General features: G+C 30.2%; 2 protein-coding genes across 4 annotated transcripts in view; one reads left to right on the top strand and one right to left on the bottom strand.

Moving 5' to 3' along the window:
• Hmgcr (HMG coenzyme A reductase) overlaps positions 1-18,438 on the top strand; it is a 39,134-nt gene extending 20,696 nt beyond the window's left edge. For 2 of the 3 annotated variants that reach the window (XM_083049658.1, XM_083049657.1), the window contains exons 2-9: positions 9,161-9,370; positions 9,729-9,843; positions 10,833-10,920; positions 11,923-12,220; positions 12,754-12,905; positions 14,418-14,958; positions 15,211-16,451; positions 16,633-18,438. In XM_083049658.1, the coding sequence (XP_082905784.1) occupies positions 9,191-9,370; positions 9,729-9,843; positions 10,833-10,920; positions 11,923-12,220; positions 12,754-12,905; positions 14,418-14,958; positions 15,211-16,451; positions 16,633-16,759 (2,742 nt within the window). In that variant the 5' untranslated portion in view covers positions 9,161-9,190 and the 3' untranslated portion in view covers positions 16,760-18,438. The remainder of the gene's footprint in view (positions 1-9,160; positions 9,371-9,728; positions 9,844-10,832; positions 10,921-11,922; positions 12,221-12,753; positions 12,906-14,417; positions 14,959-15,210; positions 16,452-16,632) is intronic. The other variant, XM_083049659.1, reaches the window with a different exon arrangement.
• A 243-nt stretch (positions 18,439-18,681) lies between these two features.
• On the bottom strand, positions 18,682-21,519 carry Xpac (DNA repair protein complementing XP-A cells homolog Xpac). The gene is made up of 6 exons (XM_083049682.1): positions 21,312-21,519; positions 20,735-20,893; positions 20,453-20,561; positions 20,253-20,377; positions 19,870-20,146; positions 18,682-19,713 (listed from the first exon to the last, which is right to left on the bottom strand). The coding sequence occupies exons 2-6, from the start codon at positions 20,878-20,880 to the stop codon at positions 19,555-19,557; spliced, it is 816 nt and encodes a 271-aa protein (XP_082905808.1). The 5' UTR covers positions 20,881-20,893; positions 21,312-21,519; the 3' UTR covers positions 18,682-19,554.
• Positions 21,520-21,670: the final 151 nt, after the last annotated feature.

Genomic DNA, 21,670 nt, shown 5'->3' with positions numbered 1-21,670 from the left:
ATGTAAGAATGATTCTAGGATAATAAATGTTCCAAAAATATGGTTCATTTTAGGGTTAAATATTATTTCATTATTGACGTCAGAATAATTTTATCTTCTGATTACAAAAAGTAGCATCAGAAGAGTTCGAAGTCTTGATTTTCTCTACTTTTTTTTTTTTTTTTTTTTTTTTTTTTTTTTGAGGAATACTTACAAGTTGTTGCCAATAATATTCATGTGCAGGAGCCGAATTTTAATACATTATAATATGATAGATATTATTCAATAAGAAATGTCGAAATTTACATATTCACCAAGACAAGAAAATTTTTGAACGTGAGCGATATGCTCGTCTCTGCATAATTTGCGATGCATACGGCGTTGCATTTTTCATGCAGCGATCGGATCATAATGTGCGTCTGTTTAACCCGGCATGTATTATATATAACAATCCTTCTTACGGTCGAACAAATTTATCGCAAATTCATCAGTTTTTTATCGGTATCATTATTCTTTTCACAAGCTGCACCGTGTGTATTAGAAAAAATGAAAGGAGTATAGCTACTTTGTAGTGATACTTTCGATTTTAGTCTTTCTAAGATTTTTATAGATCTACAACTGTGTGCTTTCTGTTATCGTGCGTGTAATAATTTCACCAACCAAAATCTAGAATAAACGGATGTATTAACACACACACACACACACACACACACACACACACACACACACACACACACACATTACGACATCGAACTGTCATTAATGAAATTTGTCATTCTGAAAGCAAAACTTTCTCGCATAATTAATATGTATCTCCTCTCCCTTAGAGAAAGAGTAATATTGTAATGCAAATATATAATTAATACATATATGTACAATACACATATATAATTAATTTATTCATCATGTCAAAAGCAATAAAATGTGGAGAAAAATAGATAAATTCTCTATCATTGATAATAAAATAAATACGTTCCCAGATATATACACAGAGATAATTTTTTCTTCGAATTTACCCTGAAAATCATGGTAATCGTGGGACAATATGATATGGAAAGAATTTTATGAGAATTTCTCTGATTAATATTTATCACAATAAAAATAATAATATCTATTACAATAAAATAGAAAACATGTTTGAGTAATTTTACCATGCAGTTTAGTAAAATTAATCAAACATGTTTTATATTTTATTATGATAGATATTATTATTTTTATTCTGATAAATATTAATCAGAGAAATTCACATAAAATTCTTTTTATACCATATTGTCCCACGATTACCATGATTTTTAGGGTAAATTCTAAGAGCAAATTCTCTCCGTGTAGGAGTATAAGGTATATACAAATATATATAATACTATAATACTATCACATTCTTTTTCAAAAAATAAGCACCTATTTTTTTGACAAAATCTCCGAAAATGCATAATTTTCGAGATCTCAGTTTTTTATACACTGATATACTCAATTACTGAAATACTGATACAGTATTTGCTGTATATTTTCATTCTTTGTATAAATAATTCTTAAAATTTTGCTAAATTTTTGATTATAAAAGATATAAAATTGTTCTCACTTCTATTGTAATTAATATATCCTTTTTTTAAATAACACGAAAAATTTACATTGGTGAATTGATAAAATAAACTCTCCATTATGGTTTAAAATGTCCTTTTTTTTTTATTCTGATGTAAATAAAGTATATGTTATTTGTTTTTTATATTTTGTGTGCAAGAACGAGTTGAACCGAATCCGTTTTTGTCATCTTTGCAATAATAAGAAATTAATTAAAAGGATCGATCATTTTGTTCGAATATACAAGGAGGCAAAAAGAGACAACTTGATATACGATTGCTAGGCGCGCGATACATAATTAAATTTAATTATTAATTCCAATGCTTCGCACGTTTAATAATCGTGTAACATTGGGTTGTCTCTTCTCGCCGCGCGCGGTTTGGCCGATCTTTTTTAATTTCTCATTAATTATTGCGAAGATCGCGAAACGATTAAGGACTTTCCTATTTGATTTAATCCGCTTCACTTGCACATGATAGGGCAATTATTATTGAATTTTTTTAAGTTTTTTATAATTTTTTTTTAATTTACCTACCAGTATATCACTCCGTAGAAAAAAATAATAATATCAAATGTAAAAATGTTGATATCCATGAAGTGACGCAAATGCATTTTTATTTTAGTCTTTACATAGTCTTTTCATAAAAAATAATTTTAATAATTATCGCACACAAATAAAATTATATATGTATATATATACATATAATATAAATATATAATATATTTCTCTGTATAAATATATCGCAATTAATTTAACAACTTGCTGAGAAACATTGTAACAATGCCAAATTAATAATTAAAAAAAAAGGACTTAATTTTAAATTGTTAAATAAAAATTATTTCTTTTTTACAAGTAAAATAATAATAATATAAAACAATAATGATAATGATAAGTTTTTTAAATAAAATATTATCATATTAAGTATTAAAATATTATATTTAAAAAAAACAATTTTCAAATTAATATCTAAATATCTTAAATCTTTGCTCAGGGATTCCTTATGGTGTCTTCCAACTATCTCATTTTGCACAGCTGTGAAAGTGTTAATTGCAAGCAAAAGAATGGGCGTCTCTTTAAGATAACATCTGTTAAAAGTAAGAGGACACAGTCTCGGGTGCGTAGAAATACTCATAAGTACTTCTCGACTCTTGGAAAGTCACCGACCTTGACAGACATTTCGAGTTTCATGCCAATGAATTAGTTCTTTTTCTCGGATGCCGATGGTATTTATTATATGCATGAAAAAACTATCCTGTCTTACAGGCACATATATGTATATCGATATACAGAGTGCCCTAGAACTTGATATAATATACGTTGTTAAAGGGATTCTGTGTATATATGAAATATTTACAATCTTACTTTTATTTTAATCGACTTTTCGAATTGGAGAATACGTATTTACGTAGAACAAAGTTTACTCAATTTTTTTCGAGCATCTAATAATCAATGATTAACTACGGAAAAAAAATATTTAATACCATAGCTAAAATTTACGTATGGTAACTAAATTTCAGGTGTATTAGACACCTAAAATTTTATGATCTATTTTAATTAGAACTGAAAGTTCATGATTGTACACTAAAATTATAGATTCAGTGTGATATTATACAGGATGATGTAAAATAATATTACAAACCAGTTGCCATGATATAAAAAAATAAAGGCTAAAGATCTAATAAATCTTCATGTTTTTAACACTTCGACTGCCATTATCATTGGCGCTATCAAATTTTTTTAAATACTTGCAACAAAAATATGCCATCATATAAAAAAAGTTTTAATAAAATAAATAACTAGATAATAATATAAAGTGAAAAATGCGCTATTTATAATTAATAAATTTTATTTTTATTAATATAGAAATTAAATATTGCGGTAGACATTTTTAATATTTAATATATTTAATAATTATTAAAATTTAATATATTTACAAAAATTAAGTTAAGAAATGGACTAATAAAAACTTTTGCATCTTTAGCAGAACAATTGACAAAAATTACAACCAAAATTCATGCATCTTGATCCGCGCTTTACGTTTCCGGTTTTCAAAGCGATCGAAAACGAGATGAATGAGCGAAATAAGGAGCAAAAAACGTATACGTCATGTGACCTCAGCGCGATATACAAAACAGCTATTTATCGCTTCATCTCGTTTTCGATCACTTTGGAGATTTACTGGAGACGTAAAGCGGGGATGAGAATCGTGACTCATGAATTTTTTTTGTCAATTGATCTATTGAAAATGGCACACCGAAACGTTCAAATCACATAAAAAGATTTTAAACTACCAATAAGTTTGTTGCATGCTTTTTCTGCGCTTGTCTTTTATTAGCTTTTTTTTACCTGAATTTCTTACATGAATGTATATCAGAGCCTTATCGTTCTGTTCGTTTAATATATTTAATAATTTATTTTAATAATTAATTTAATATTAATTTATTATTATCTATAATTATTAACATTAACATTGATTAAATATCAATATTAAATAGTGAGATTAATAATAGAATCAATGTAAGAAAATAGAAAACTGTCCTGAAAATATATAACTATATAAATTCAATTTGTATAAATTATAGAAAATGAATAGAATAAACAATATCCTATTTTTATCACTAGATTCTGGAGTTGTAACTATGAGATTCAGGTGTTGATCTAAGAGAGCTGTTATCTGGAATACTCGGCAATTAAATTGTGTTACTTTTGTAAGCTCGCTCACTTTCGAACACGCGGTATGAAGGATAAAGTAGTTCTTAGATTTCGTCAACTTACACTGAATTTATATTTCATATAACAAGAAACATAGAAAGTTTATTAACTTGGATATTGAAAATATAATGAACACAAGGAAACTTGTTCGCACTTAAATTGCGCTTAATATAATTATTAAAGTATAGAGGCAGTCCTTCGCTCGTATATACTTCTAAATGGTTAGGCGGTCCTGCCACTTCGATAAAACTCGGAACGCTCCGATAATTCGGGAATCCTTACTCGGTAATTTCGCTTATCATAGATGGAACATCGATACATTTTCGATGTCCGTGAAGTTGGCATATCATTTTCCAGCAGATCAAAAATAAAAGGGAGTTCTTATCACATGCAATCGAGTTCTATAGTTCCTGATAGTTTTTAGTAATAGTTCTGTCGATTTTATAAAAAAAAACACCGATCGAAAAAATGATCTGCTAACTTCCCGTAGCAAATCATTTTCTAACAGATCAAAAATAGAGGGGAGTTCTTCTCGCATGCAGTAGAGTTCTATAGTTCCTGATAGATTTTAGTAATAGTTCTATTGATTTTATCCAAAAAAACACCGATCGAAAAAATAATCTGAAACTCCTAATTTTGAATATAGAGGTGATATGCTGCACGTATTTCGACAGTTCTGTTTATTATGAAACAGTTCTCGTGTAGTTTTGGGTATGTACATTGTCTTTCCAAAGAGTTCTGACGATGAAAATAATTAGAAAATTTTTTAAACAATTATTTTATCCAATTAAAAAATTTCCTAATTATTCTCACCGTCAGAACTCTATGGAAAAACAATGTATATACCCAAAACTACACGAGAACTGTTTCATAATAAACAGAACTGTCGAAATACGTGCAGCATATCACCTCTATATTAAAAATTAGGAGTTTCAGATTATTTTTTCGATCGGTGTTTTTTTGGATAAAATCAACAGAACTATTACTAAAAACTATCAGGAACTATAGAACTCGACTGCATGCGATGAGAACTCCCTTTTATTTTTGATCTGCTGGAAAATGATATGCCAACTTCACGGACACACATTTTCGATAGTATTGAAGTCGCGCCTACAGTTTTCGGCCATTCTGGCACTTCGTTCGTCCTCGAACGTTTTAACGAATAGAAAATAATATATCAACAAAAGAACAAAATAAAATGGGAGAAACGCGATACTATCATTTCCTATATATAATAAATTCTCTATTAACAATAATATAACATATATATATATATATTTTTCTTTTTTTCTTCTATTATTTTCAACTAGACCGCTATTTTAATACTTAGCTCGGAATCTTTATATACTTAAGGCTCCTGGGTGCTCACCGCGGCCATATTGGATTGTGACGTCAGAGGCGAGAAAGCACACGCTGAAAATTCTTAGATAGCATTTTTTAATGAAAAGATATTTCGATTAAACAGCACTTCAGATGGCTTTAGCACACTCTTAAAAACCCTCGAAAACTATCCTTTTCCCTTTATAATCAATCAACATCTGTAAAATGATCGAGATATCAGACTTTGACATGCGGAATGACTGCGCATGTGCAAAGACCAGACGGACTGGGCTTCATAATATTACATTTTACAGCTGTTGATTGATTATAAAGGGGAAAGGGTAGTTTTCGGGGTTTTTTAAGAGTGTGCTAAAGCCATCTGAAGTGCTGTTTCATCGAAATATTTTTTTATTTTGAAATGGCATCTAAGAAATTTTAGCGTGTGTTTTCTCGCCTCTGATGTCACGATTTCGACATGGTCGGAAAGGAGCCAGGAGCCTTAAAACTACTTACTTGATTATAAACTTATTGGACATTTTCATTCGTTATCGCTTTCTTTTTCCTCCAACTAAAGAGTAACTCAGACATTTGATACAATTCTCGATATATTGCTACATAGTTTTAGACACGGAAACCAATAATGTCCTACGATACCATAGATAGTTTTATCTATTCCGACATGCCCCATATCGTCGTGATAGATTCTAATAACGCTAATATTCTCGGGAACGACAAATAGATTTTTATCGCGATACTTCCTAAAAACAAGGCCTTCAATTAAAGTGAAATATTTATGATTATTGGCTTCCAGATCTTCCGCTAACTCTTTAATTTTCGGATCGGCAAGCTGTTTATACATAATTTCGTCCTCTATTGTGATAAGATTAAGATTAAGATTTTTTAGATCTTTATCTGTAATATAAAATATTAAATTGATCTACAATTTCTTGATTTGTGCATGTAAAAAACAAATACAATAAATTATTGTTGAATATTGATACATGCGTCGATATAAACTGCCGAATTGTAACTAATATGGAAAATATTATTCTTTATTTAATGATTAATAGAAAATAATTATTAATTTTTTTACGCATCTGATTTTTAATAATTTATTGCGATATATTCGGAAACGGACGAAATATTGTAATAATACTATCTCACGCGATGAATTTCTTAACAGTAAGGCAAAATGTATTTTCGACAAATGAAAATTTCCGCATTATACACGAATTATTCATTGGCTATAGATATTCATATCTGTCAGCATTATAACTTTAAAAATTTGCGTCAAGAGTGCAATTTAGATATGCAAATATTACGAAAACGATAATGATAAAAAAAATTACGCTTGCTATATATAAGTTGTGGAATTTAATACTTGCATGTAGTAGACACTGATTAGTGTGCTACATACATGATAGCTAGTGTGCGAATAAAAGTGTGAGTATATACAACATAGATCTAGAAATATAGAACTTTTAATCTTCTTTAATAAGAGAAAAGATGCCGTCTTACTGAAAAGCGTTATCGGCGGTAGTCTAAAATATATTCTAATCTAAATTTTTTATATTCTAGTCTAAATATATTCTAATAATAAGTATTACTTTCCTGTTTTGTATACATTGGAGTCATGACATACACGATTTTTGTTCGACGTTTTTTATCTCATTTTCGATCGCTTTGTAGACTTGTATTGAAAACTTATTTACGTAAGACGGAAATAGAAGTCAGACACATGAATGTTTTGTCAATCGATATTTACTGAAGATGGTCCAAAGAGGGAGGAGAAAAGAATGAGAGAGAATTCATCTTATATATAAGGAAGATTTTAATAAGACATGTTTGTTGCATCTACTTTCTGCGCTTTTATTAGTTTATTTCCTACCTGAATTTTTGTATCTGTTATTATCAAAGCCTTTTCATATTATTTCTAATAAGTATCAATTTGAGAATACCAACAAAAAATATGCAGTATATTATTTTATATATATTTTATATTTTTTATTGCAATGGTTTCTCAATGTGTTATATATTTATTTTAATATTTTTCGCATCCGTTTAATACAATATTTCTCGTTTCTATTGTACATAAACTATTGTACATAAACTATTGTACATAACTTCTATTGTATAGAAACTTCAGAAAAAAGAAGTTATTTTCTTGCTATTCAGATATCTCCTGAAATAATTTTTTGTACAGTTTTTATATTACACTTTTACAATTATAATACTTTTCACATTAGTGTTGCACATGTGTACGTGTGTATACACACAAACACATATTCTTTTTCATATGTAAGACTAATTATTTTTTATATGTAGAATTAATTAAATTACAATGATTAATGTTAAATTAATAATTAATAATATTAAAATATTAAAAATTGTGTTTAAATAAATAAAATATATAATTTTTTATTTACGATTTTTATTTAAAAGAAACATTCTCAAGAAAATTGAAACGATTCCTTCACTATTCAAAATGTGCATGTTCCTCTAATTTAAGTTCTGCTTTATTCATGCTATGTTATCATAGCATACATTATCGTGATGTTATGCGAATCGATATGCTAAAAACAATCGTGAAAAATTCTTATTTGAATAATTTTGAAATTTTTGAAATTAAATAAATAATATTTATGTAGATATAAAATATATGAGTGTGTGTATGTGTGTGCGTGTGTGTGTGTGTGTGTATCTGCCACCTATATATTTTATACATTATAAATTACACACACACATATATAAATAGATAGATAGATAAACAGTTGTTAATTCGGCAATTTTGCATATGATGACGCCATTTGTGAGAAGTGATATGACGCTCACTTTCCCCAAACTTGGATGTTATCTTCGTGTTACATGCAAATCGCGCATAATTATGTATTCTTCCATTTAGAAAGAAACTATATTCTCACATTCAGTTTGTTTAAACCAGGGATCCGGACCGAAACAAAATTAGGGTTCGGTTTTGGTTACGGTTTAATAAAATATTTAATAACTGTTCCGGTTCTCTCTCCAGTTTCGGTTTTTTGATAAATAAAGGAAACCGAAACCGTTTAAATTACGATTTTTTCAGTTACGGTTCCGGTTTTTTAAATTTTTACTTTTCGTTTTTCTAATTATATTAATTTCTAAATTATATTACTTTAAAACATTATTATTAAGTTTTATGACATATAAATAAACAACACTTTATATTGTACATGAAAATATATATATAAAGGAAAACATATTATCCTCACAGCTATCGTTATTGCGAAAATACATGTATTTCAGGACATTTTAAAAATAATTTATTTTTTATTGTATTGCATTTCAAGGAAGCAGTTATCACATTTCCGTCATTTGCGAAAAATAGAAAAAAAATATCGAAAAGAACCGTAAACCGAAAATAATTTAACGGTCCGGTTATGATTCCGGTGTTATAAATTTAATAGAATTTCAATACCGTTTACGGTTTCGGTTCTACTAAAAAAATGGTTATGGAACGGTTATCGGTTTTAAACGAATTATTTTTAACAAAGATTACAGAGATAAAAAATATTACTTAATAATATGTTGCAGATTTTACACGGTAAGGCAAAAGGAGGCACGATGTTGGATCGTATATTCGAAATGCATGGCCGGTTTTGCGCCAGCCATCCTTTAGAGGTGATCGTGGCGACCTTCACTTTGACAGCGTGCATGCTTAATATGGAGACTAGAAGTAGACAGATGCACGAAGAAGGCCTACCCGATGCTACATTTTGTAGTCAGAACAAATGCGATACTACAGTAAGATTTCATAATATTTTAAACTTTGATCGTTCTCGTACAAGTATCACTTCTTTTACATGAGATTTTTTTTAGATATCTTTTTGGAAATTTGTAAAAATAGTAAAATTTATATTAATAATATGTTTATTGATTATATAGTTTATATTATATAATAATATATTTTTTTAACAAAGATTACAGAGTTATTAATAAAATTAAATTAAAATATCAATATATTAAAATATATTAATGTTATATATAAAAAATTGAAATTATTATCTAAAGATATACATTTGATAAAATGATTAACGTAATAATTTTATGTCAACTATTATTTTTACGGAAACAATTTATAATGTATATATGTGTTGTACAGCAGAACCTAAAAGCAGCTGACATCGTACTGATGACGATAATACGCTGTTTGGCAGTACTATTTACTTATTATCATTTCCGCAATTTACAAAGAATGGGATCTAAATACATTTTAGGTAAAGATAAACATATACTAATATGCTTATACATATAAAATTCTTATTATTTTCGCGTGCTTATTACGGTAAAAATTATTTTAAAATAAACTAATCTGCGTAGATATGTAGAATGTATACAAAATCCATTTAATTATATATATTTATATTCATTTTAAATTATAAAAGATTTAATTTAAATTTATTAACTTTGACTTTAATTTTTTATGTAATTATTTTGTTTCGCAAGCAGTTTATTTTACGCCGATTATTTTATATATTACATATGTTAGAGACAAAAATATACAGAGAGAAAAAATACATAACAATTATGCATATTAGGATTATTCATAAACCGGATCTTCCCAAGTGGTTCGTGAAAGCCTTCGGCGGCGCGAGCAGTGAAAGTCTCGTGAAAAGTGATAGCGTATAATTCTCATTGAGTTCTATAACATACCGGAGCGAGCCTTTAAGTATGGGAGATAATCGAATTTTTAGATTCAATTATTCGAAATCTATTATTAAACTCGCACTAATTAATGCTTAATTGTACGTAATTAACGTGATTGCGCGCTTGCTAATCTTCATTTTAATTCACACCGTATAACGTATTCCGCTGACACATTAAGGATCATTAGAAATTCACACTGAATTAAAATTTCACTAATTTTTCAAAGTCGGATACTTTCAGACACAATTTTACACACAATTAATTCTTACATTTATTTGCAAAAATAAATGAAATAATCGATCAGTTCTTAAAGTTCTTTAATCTCTCGCATAAACTCATCGAACTCATCGAAATTATCATCAGTTTCGATCATTACCATTGATTAACATGTTTATTAATTTATTATTATTTTATTATATTATTATTATTTTTATTAATTTATATTTTTACAATTTATTATACTATAATTTAATTTAATTTAATTTAATTTAATATATTTATATATCTATGTGTATGTGTGTGTATACTCAACAGATTTTTTTTTTCTTACGTATTATAGGCATCGCCGGCTTGTTCAGTGTATTTTCTAGCGTGGTGTTCACCACCAGCGTGGTGAATTTCGGGCAGAGCGACGTCGCGGATTTGAAGTGAGTATTATATTATCTCTTTCAGGGTACAAACATATGGCTATTTCGTGTCCGATCAATTTCTATCCATGGATGTTTCTCCATGGAGAAATGAAATTTCAAGAGGTTTCCCATTGATCTTAGGAATAATTATACTTTTTGAAGAATTTAGAGTTCTTGCATTTTGTTTTCAAAGTTTTATATCTAAACTAGAAAATCCTAGAGTTATTTTTTTATATGCAATTGTTATAAAAAATTGCGATTTTTTGCATCAAACTAGAACAACACAAGCGCGTGTCATTCTTTAATTTTATATTAAAAAGAATATTTAATAAAAATAATATAAAGTTTGTTTAAACTCGATTAATATTTTTTGACAGAAATCAGCTGATTAAAGTATTAATTTGCTAATTAAATTTTTAAATAATAATATGTTATAAAAATTAAAATAGTAATATGTTGTAAATAATATGTTATCATACTTTATCCTCGATTAATATATTTTGACAGAAATCAGCTGATAACTGTCAAAAACATTAATCGAATTTAAAGTATATATTATAACATATTATTTTAATTTTTATAACATATTATTTTAAAATTTAATTAGCAAATTAATGCTTTAATCAGCTGATTTCAGTCAAAATATATTAATAAAGCGTTAATTTGCTAATTAAATTTTAAAATAATGAAAAAAATTTAATTAGCAAATTAACGCTTTAATCTGTCAAAAATATTAATAAAGCGTTAATTAAATTTAAAAATAATACTATGTATATAAAAAATATTAAAATATATATAGTAATATGTTATAAATAATATGTTATAATACTTTATCCACGATTAATATTTTTTGAACCACTTTAAATAGATGAAAAGGTCAGACACGATATATCCATGTTTGTACGGATAAAGTGTCGTTTTTCACATTGTATCGTAAGAGTTTGTACTTACTACTCTTTATGTAAAATGAAGAAAACGTCCCTTTGCGACTGTACGCAACGCGATGTTATTTTTTTCCAGAGACGCCTTATTCTTCTTTCTGCTTCTTATTGACCTTTCCAAAGCCGCGACGTTGGCACAGTGCGCACTGAACTCACGAAGTCAAGAGGAAGTCAAGGCGAACATCGCACGCGGCATGTCTCTGTTGGGACCGACTATCACCCTGGACACCCTTGTGGAGACCCTACTGATCAGTATTGGATCCTTATCGGGTGTCAGGAGGTTGGAGATTCTCTGCACTATCGCATGCCTCGGAGTGATAGTCAATTATGTCGTCTTTATAACATTCTATCCGGCATGCTTGTCACTTATATTGGAGGTAAATATCATCTTCATTCGATTTGTCATAGATTTTAAGAAAGAATTCTCTATCAGAATATTACGCTTTCTTTTTTGTAATTTTTCTTTTTCTCAAAATCATTCTTCCTATTCTACTTTAAACGCAGAAAGCGTAACACTGCAAAATTAAAGAGCACAAATTTGTAGGCTACGCTTGTTATTCGTCGAAAAAATTTGATACAATGAAAAATAATCGAAAATCTATATTATTATACAAATGCTAAAAATATAATATACAATTTTTTCGATATTTGGAATTTAAAAAAAGACATGAAATCCAGTTTATTCAAATATAAGAATTTGCAAAACGACTTAGTTTAAAAGTTTAAAGACTTAGTTTATTGTTAATGTAAGACTTAAAAAAAACATTTCTAACTCGTATCAAAGGCAAATTCTTCGAAATTATACTAACAATAAAAATTATTTTGTCATATGTTATTTTGTCATCTGATCTAAAAAGGGATATCTCATTGTCAGCTGCCTTTTTCTCATCCCCTATTATTATTATTACAGCTATCTCGCGGAAGTAACAATATGAGCCGACTGAGCGCGGATAAGATATTCATCATGCAGCCATTAAACGAGGAAGATCAGAAACCGAATCCCGTGGTGGAACGAGTCAAGATGATTATGATCGCCGGCCTATTTATAGTGCACGCCAATAGGTATATATTTATAATACATTATATCGTCTCGCTTTAATAATGCAATGAATGATTTTTTTCGTTCCTTGTTGCGTTAGCTTTAAAAACTTTAGGAAGGCAACTGTGAACGACAATGTAATATCGTATATATTCACGCGACGCAGCAGGAAATCGTCACAGAAAGCTATCGTAAATCTGACTCCTATTACTTTTTTTATGTTTGCGCCGCTTTTGTCGAACACAGCATTTGTGACGCCTAATTTCAAGTTTGGGTCAGATTTATTTGCATTAATGCATTAGCATACGGGTATGCACCTCTATTCAACGAATTCATATTCAATGAAGTTTCTACGGAATTCTTTCTTCGAAATGGGGATTCTTATCACTGAGAAGTTTGGACGTTTTCAAAGAGCTGTCGATGTCGCGATATGAACAAAATGTGAACGTCAATGCGAAAATGTCACAAATACTTCCATCTGTTTTCTCGTTAAATTTTAAATGGATGTTTGTGTGATGAAAACACAAATGAAATCGATAGCACCATTGAAAACTATCTCTCGTTCTTAGGCAAAAGGGTCTTATGACAATTTAATTTTTTGTCCGAAGGCGACGAAACCATAAATATAAAAACTGCAAAAATTATTTTGAAAGAAAAACATGAAGGAATTATATTCCTGTGTGTATTAATTTGGATATAATTTTGATTTTTCGCAATTGTGCTTTTTAAACAAAAAAAAATAAGTCTCTCGCAAAGTTTTATTTTTATATAATAATTACGATACTCTTCGTTGCGTTATAACAATGTAAAAAAATTACACAATTGTACGATCTATATTTGAAATATTGTATCAAGTAACTACGCTTTTATACAAATGGTTCGTATGAATGATGATGTGTTTAAGCATTTAAATATTACATGAGAATGTTAATAATAAAAAGCGTGTACGAAAGATCAACAGTCGTCTATACAAAGTAAAATGAGAATCCAAAAATAAATAGCACTATGAAGAAGAGGTGATAAATGCAAATATTTTACGTTTCTTCACCTATTTATCACTCTTCAGATTGATATTTTGATATTTTGATTTAGTATGAGAAAAGACGTTGCAGTTGTTTCGTGTTATTTCGATAAAAAACAAATAACTTTCTCTCTGATTTGTTAATATAATTAATTAACTATAACTAACGTAATGTAATGTAATGTAATTATAAATCACGGTATACATAAAGCGCAGTTTTTATCTCGGAATTTTATTGATTTTGATTATAAATATTCATAATATCATGGTTATCTGCATAATTTAAATTGTCACCTTGTTAAAATTGCATTTTATAATTTCATATTGCATGAATAAAAATAAAGAATATAATGGCTTATATATTTTCATAACTATTTATTAAGTAACAATCGCTTGATATTATATATATTATTTTATTTTATGATAAAAAAATTCACCTTTTGATGTATATATGCAATTGTTTAGATTAAATTATGTTTTATATTATATCTTATTGCTGTCGTTTTCATTACAGCCGCTGGTCTCTTAAGGATGAGAAAAGTGAGTACGCGGCAGAAACGACATCCACAAACTCAAACGCGATATTGAATGTTTCTGATCACAATGAAAGCTCAGAAGTAGAGAAACAACTGATGAGTTGGTCACCCAGTGCAGATTACATTGTGATATTGATTCTGCTACTGGCGTTGGCCATAAAATTCATCTTCTTTGAAGATAGAAATGACATGGTTGCTAGACGGCTAAAACTCCAGCAGGAAGAGAGAGAAGAGAATGCGGAAGGCAATCACCTCGATGGCAATCCGAATAATACAATCATGGACATGTCGTTGCGACAACGATTCGGTATTTCATTGCCAACGATCCAACAATCAGTCTTTACTCTGTCTGGCGCGGGCGACGAATGGATCGAAGTCGACAACGACGATGTGGAATACGCTGACAAAGAGGTGCAAACTCACGATGTGAATGACTCGATTGACGAGAATGATTTGTCATTAAAAAGATCTGAAGCTCCTAGAAGTGAAGAAGATTGTCTCGAGATATATAAGTCTGAGGTAAGAATTATATTCTCTTATATTATTATTATTATGACATTATTATTATTATTATTATTATTATTATTATTATTACATTACATAATTCTGTAACATTTATGTAGCATAAATGTTACAAAATTTAACTGCATGCACTATTTTGCTCAGAAAAAGAGATAAGTAACTCAAAATGTTAATGTTTAAAGCAGGCAATTCGCAATGCATCTTTTTTGTTAAAGATTAAATTATTCATTTCAATGTTTTTGTTTACAGCTCGGAGCCAAAGCGTTAACGGACGAGGAGGTGATACAACTAGTGAATCACAAGCACATAGCCGCGTATCAATTGGAAAAAGCAGTGAGTGACATGGAACGTGGCATTAGTATTAGACGTCTCATCGTAAGCGCCGCCTGCAAACTCACCAAAGAAATAACCGATGTACCGTATAAAAATTTTGATTACAACAAAGTACTGGGCTCCTGCTGCGAAAATATAATCGGCTATCTACCGATGCCACTTGGTATCGCCGGGCCATTGTTGATAGACGGTCAGTTATATCACATACCGATGGCGACGACCGAAGGTTGTCTAGTGGCATCCACGAATCGTGGTAGTCGCGCGCTCATCAAATGCGGCGTGACTAGTCGCATAGTGGCTGATGGCATGACCCGCGGACCGGTGGTACGATTCCCAAATATTGTACGCGCAACTGAAGCAATGTCGTGGGTGCAACAACCAGAGCACTTTCAAGAGATAAAAAACAGCTTTGATCAGACTAGTCGTTTCGCCCGTCTAATTAAGATTCATGTACGTATTGCCGGCCGACATCTGTTCATACGGTTTGTCGCCAAAACTGGGGACGCTATGGGCATGAACATGTTGTCGAAGGGCACAGAAAAATCTCTACAGATGGTACAGACCCACTTTCCGGATATGGAGATACTCTCCCTTAGTGGTAACTTTTGCACCGACAAGAAACCTGCGGCTGTGAATTGGATCGAAGGCAGGGGTAAAAGCGTTGTATGCGAAGCAATCGTACCCGCAGACATTGTGACCAACGTGCTGAAAACATCGGTGCATGCGCTGGTTGATGTCAACATCAGTAAGAACATGATCGGCTCCGCCGTCGCGGGCAGCGTGGGTGGTTTCAACGCTCATGCCGCTAATACTGTCACCGCTATCTTCATCGCTACCGGACAGGATCCAGCACAGAATGTCGGTAGCAGTAACTGCATGACGTTAATGGAACCGTGGGGCGCCGAAGGTAAAGACCTGTACGTCTCCTGCACCATGCCGAGTATAGAGATCGGCACGGTGGGCGGCGGTACGGGTCTGCCGGCCCAAAGCGCGTGTTTGGCGATGCTAGGTGTAAAGGGACCGCATGTCACAGAACCCGGTAAAAACGCCAGGAAACTCGCCCGAATCGTTTGCGCTACTGTGCTCGCTGGAGAGCTATCCTTAATGGCCGCACTAACAGCCGGACAATTAGTCAAAAGTCATTTGACACATAACAGGTACGTGGCTTATGAATGTTGTCATACTTTACATGTAGAATAATTAAATCGAAATGTTTGAATGCAATAATGATATTATTATATATAATAATTGTATATAATAACTTATATCATTATTGCCTAGTAACCGTATAATTTACTTCAAATTTTACTTTACAAAAATGTTTTGCTCTGTTTGCAGATCATCTACCGTAGTTAATGATTTAGTGAAAACTACTCACAACAGTGATATGGACAGTAATAAACTAAGTGTGCCAAGCATGTCGTCTTCGCAATATCTTTGCGCTGATTTCACGCATAAATCTTAGCGTGAAGCGACTGAAGGTATGTTCACGTATTAAATTGTAATAATAAAATAATAAATAAATAGAATTAGAGGGAAGCGTGTGCTAGTGATTGCACAACTGAACATCGATCGCTAACGTAGAAATATCTATCATGTGACAAATCTGTTTAATGGATGTTATCACGTTGGAGGTTTTATGTAACTTCGGTATCAGAGACTCCCAATTGCGCATACATCTTCGTGGCTCGTTTATGATCTTAGATTTACACGCCTACACGGTCGAGTCTTTATATCGTTCCTCGAAGTATTCGTGATTTCCGTCACTAGAATTAGAGTTTGTGTCCGATGCACTCTGGATAGCTGAAAGCTATTCTGTATCCTTCAACAATATGTTCATATCCATAGCGTCGCCAGTTTTGGCGACAAAGCGTGCAAAGATGTGCAGATGTCAGCCGACAATACATACATAAATGATAAATTGCGTAAATTCTGTACAAAGATTTTACAAGGATCCTCAATGGAGCTTTATGTTTTTAAAATAACAACATTTAAATTTATAATTCATTATATAATTCAATAACATTTATTTATTACATTTGGTCAAATCTATTAGTGTGCACTGATGCATATTAAAAGTTATACATTTATATAAATATAAATAATGAAAACAATAAAATTTAATTACATCTCTTGAAAAAACATATATAACAATAGGTGCGTTCCTCTTAACGATATTTTTGTTCGAAGAACAAAATTCTTCGCTTTGATTTGTCACTTCGAAGCAAAAAAATGTCAAACAGAATGCACCTGTTTAATACACACACACACACACACACACACACACACACACACATATATATATACATATAATATTATTACGTCCGCGCGTCGACTTCGCGATATCTCGAGAGAGAGAGAAGCACGCAATTCTTTTAATTAGTTACATAATCTATTAGAAAATGGTTTTTAATTACGATTTCGTAATTATGTTGTTCCACTTTTTCATTAATTTTGTGATCTTTTCCTAAATGTTTCATCATGTTCACAGAAATCTTGGAAATTATACATATTATTTTATAAGAACGCGGTCTAAAGGCTGGATTATAGAAGCCGTAAACTTTTTCCGTAACCGTAAATTTAAGGATTCAACCAATCACGTTGCCAAATCAAGCAACGCGATTGGTTGAATCCTTAAATTTACAGTTACGGAAAAAGTTTACGGCCTCTATAAACCAGCCTTTACTGGAACCTGCGAGTTGTTTCAAATTTTGTACCTAACATTGTTTATCTGCGATTCACTTTGTATATAGCGTCGCTATGTGATCTGTAATTATTCTGTTATCCTGTTAATACAAAATTTGAAAACCTTCCCGAGAATGTGGGTTTCCAGTACCAATCAAATTCGATTACACCGTTGTTAACTATAATCGTAGTATTTAAAAAATTTAAGCGATTATTTGATCCCTCCTCCAACGTGAATTGTAACCTGGCGTGGAATGAATAAAAAGTTTTTAGGACCAAGTCGAACATTTTAGATGTGTATGTTTGTTGTGTACATTTGAGTGTCCACATGACGATTGATTGTACGGATGTATAGATATACGTGTACGTGTACGTGTATATCTATAGTGTGATTATGTATATATTCTATGTTTCCTGAGTATTAATAAATTATCAATATGATTAATTAATATGCACGAATTTAAATTGTTTTCGGTCTTTTTATTTGTACATCCTGCTACATTTCTATTCGCGATATTAAAAATGCAATTATACAGCACAAGATGTTGCGGTGAATTCTCATATGTCATAACATTATTTGACATGCATTGCAACTCAATAACGAACACAACTATTGTCACGAATTGACGATTTATTTTAATATAAATACAACATAAGTCTTATTTTACTACATATTTTTATATGTAAGTGTTTTTTAGAAAAAGATACATATATTATTACGCAAGAAAAAAGAAAAATTAAAAAATGTAATGTTAAAAAATAAAAAATGTTATGATTGATTTATTAAAGGCCATTGACTTTGAAAAAATAAAAATTTTAGCGCCCTGCGGTTCTTCCTTAAAACCCGTATCAGACTAACAAAAACCTTATGATTTTTCATCAATCTGCTCATTGAAGTAAAAAGGAAAAATTAAATTGTTTTACAAATACATAACAAATGTTTGAATGTTTTTCTTTATTATAAATGTGTATAAATGTAAAATAACAGACTAAATTAATATGATAACTGTCTAAATAAAAACATAATTGTGCTTTGTTTTTCATGTAAAAATTAAAAATTTATTACGAATTACCGGACACCCTGTATATAATATTTAAATATCAGTATATACACACGCGCATATACACTGATATTTTATATATTCTATAACAGTGTGAAGGAAGCCCTAAATGTACAGAATCGCAAATTGCCAGTCAAAAGATCAGAAAAATTGTATACAACATACTTGGAGAATAGATACAAACTGTTTGTGAGCACTCCAAAATGGGCCGAATTTGAGAAAAAAAATAAAGCTGATGACTTGGATAATGATATCTTGAAGGTATTAACATTTTAGAATTTTCTTTTTTAGTCCTATAGATCGAATTTTATTTTCTTTTTATTTTTAGCATAGTTGCCATTTGGAGATGCCAAACATAGCTCTAACAAGTTTGCGAGAGAAGAATCAATCTTTTATTATATATATAAATATTCGTATTCTTATCTAAAAGTATTTCGTATTCGAGAAAAAATTATATCTCCATAAAATAATATTAAATATACATTAATTTATATGCTCTACTGCATTCGAATATTCACATTTTTTCATACGTTTCTTCGTAACCGCACGTTATACAAGTATGCTTATACGTATCATCTTCATTGTATGTATCTTCCCCGAATTTGTGAGTGTGCGATGCCTTTGTTCTTTTATCGTACAACGAACTTCTTACTTGTATTCGTAGCTGCTTAATCTTGATTCCCATAAAATATAAAACTTCTTTTAGCAGAGACGAGATATATATTAAAATTTTAATTTATAAAATTAATATATATGTTAAAAAAATATATGTATAAAATATATGTTAAATGAAATATATGTATTAAATATATGTATAAGAATTAAATACCTTTTTGTTGAATTTTTTAATCTTGGCTCCCTCCCGCTTCATATCGCGGATTTCTTTCTCTTTCAGCAAATTTTCCTCCGAACCCCAGACTTCTAAAGCTCTTTGTTCTATCTGCAAATGTAGATACAACTTCATCTCGCCCCAATTTACATTGTGAGGATTCTTCCGCACGATATACTTCAGTACGGGCTCCCGCCGATCGAGATCACAATCTTTCAGTAAGTACTCTAATTTAGCTTCTGTCTTGGTAATTAAAGAATGCTTTCCCTCTCTATCCCTAGAATAATATGTAACAATATAATTTTAATTTTTCGAGATTATTAATAAATATATGCGGAAAATAAATTTAATGGAAATGTTTATCTTAAATGCTATTATCGTACCTGCACTTATCACAGACAGCCAGATCAAATGTTTGCAGAAGATACGAATCTCCAAATTTCTGTTGACATTCCTCACACTCGTTAAATTTACCAATAACAGGTTCTGGCTCTGTTCTAATCTTTAGCTAGTTAAATAAACAACCAACATTGTAAATATCATAACAATGATGATCATATACAAACATAAAATGTTTTTATACCTGTTGTTCTGATTTGTCATTTTCTTCTATCAGAAAGCCTCCACCACTGTCGATAACACGCTGCCCTTGGACTTTCAGCGATCTTCCTACTGTGGACTCACTATTTTCTCTACAGCAACCATATTATTAATTACAATAAGAATATTATTTAAATACTTTTAGAAACAAAAAGGTGACTTTAAAGTTTTCAAAAAATTGATCATTGAAAAAAAAGAATAATTTCATTATACTTTGAGATAATTATTTTCTTAAATGTAATATATGTATATATATTTGACATACCTTGTATATGGATGAGTTACAACTTTAAGCTTTTTTAACAAAAGTGCTTTCTGTCGATTCCTTTCAGCCCTCTCTTTAAGTTGCTTCTCTACATCAATATTACCTCCATTTTTAGTAGACTCATTTGCCGCTGTTGTGCTAGCCATCTCTTGTAAAACACTAAAGTTTGCATAAATATATGTGGATTATATATATTTTTGAAAGATATTTTTTATTTAAAAATAAGCAAATGACTGTGTTTTTCAACTTATACGCAGGAAAGATTCAAGGACATCACATAAACATATATTCATATTAGCAGATTGTAAATTGTAAACACTTTTTTTTCCGATGAACAAACAGGTCAAAGAAACTTTCAAATTAAAGCTTTAATATTTGAGTAATATGTATAAATTTAATGTAGTGTAGATCATATGCAGAAAAACGTCACATAATTTCATTGTGTGAAAATAAAAAAACATTATATGTTTTTTTGTCTAATTCATTGAAGAATGATACTTTTAGCTTGGAAAAGTTATTAAGCACACATATCTCTACATATTTATGTTAATAGTAAGTTATTATACTTATTACTCACCAATTTCTTAGATTTAGGTTAGACTCAGTTCATGTACGATTATATAAATATAAATTAAGACAATAATCGATATAAATTTTCTGTTTCAGTTCTCGACATACTCGTTTTGGACGTTTGCTTGTGTATTGCTTGCAATTTCCAGAAACTTGAAATGAGAAACGCGACAGATCCATACTCTGCTTGCACCTTCTAACCTAACCTAACTTAACCTAACCTAACCTAACACTTTATACACTCGAAATACACGTGACTCGCCGGCGAATGAAATAGATATAAATCATGTAAAATTAAATTTTCTCCGATATTTTATTTTATTTATAGAAATATTTTCATAAAAAAACATTTACAGCATGTTACTT

Source organism: Prenolepis imparis, unplaced genomic scaffold, assembly GCF_030444845.1.
Source record: "Prenolepis imparis isolate NDT839.2.m4 unplaced genomic scaffold, iyPreImpa1.0 SCAF_11, whole genome shotgun sequence".
Lineage (NCBI taxonomy): Eukaryota > Metazoa > Arthropoda > Insecta > Hymenoptera > Formicidae > Prenolepis > Prenolepis imparis.
This window is presented reverse-complemented; position numbering and strand designations above follow the sequence as displayed.

Coding starts and splice junctions, on each gene's coding strand:
- Xpac (XM_083049682.1), bottom strand. CDS start 20,880: ATGGCTAGCACAACAGCGGCAAATGAGTCTACTAAAAATGGAGGTAAT. Junction 20,562..20,734: donor GTAACTCATCCATATACAAG/GTATGTCAAATA, acceptor TGGTTGCTGTAG/AGAAAATAGTGAGTCCACAG. Junction 20,378..20,452: donor ATGACAAATCAGAACAACAG/GTATAAAAACAT, acceptor TTATTTAACTAG/CTAAAGATTAGAACAGAGCC.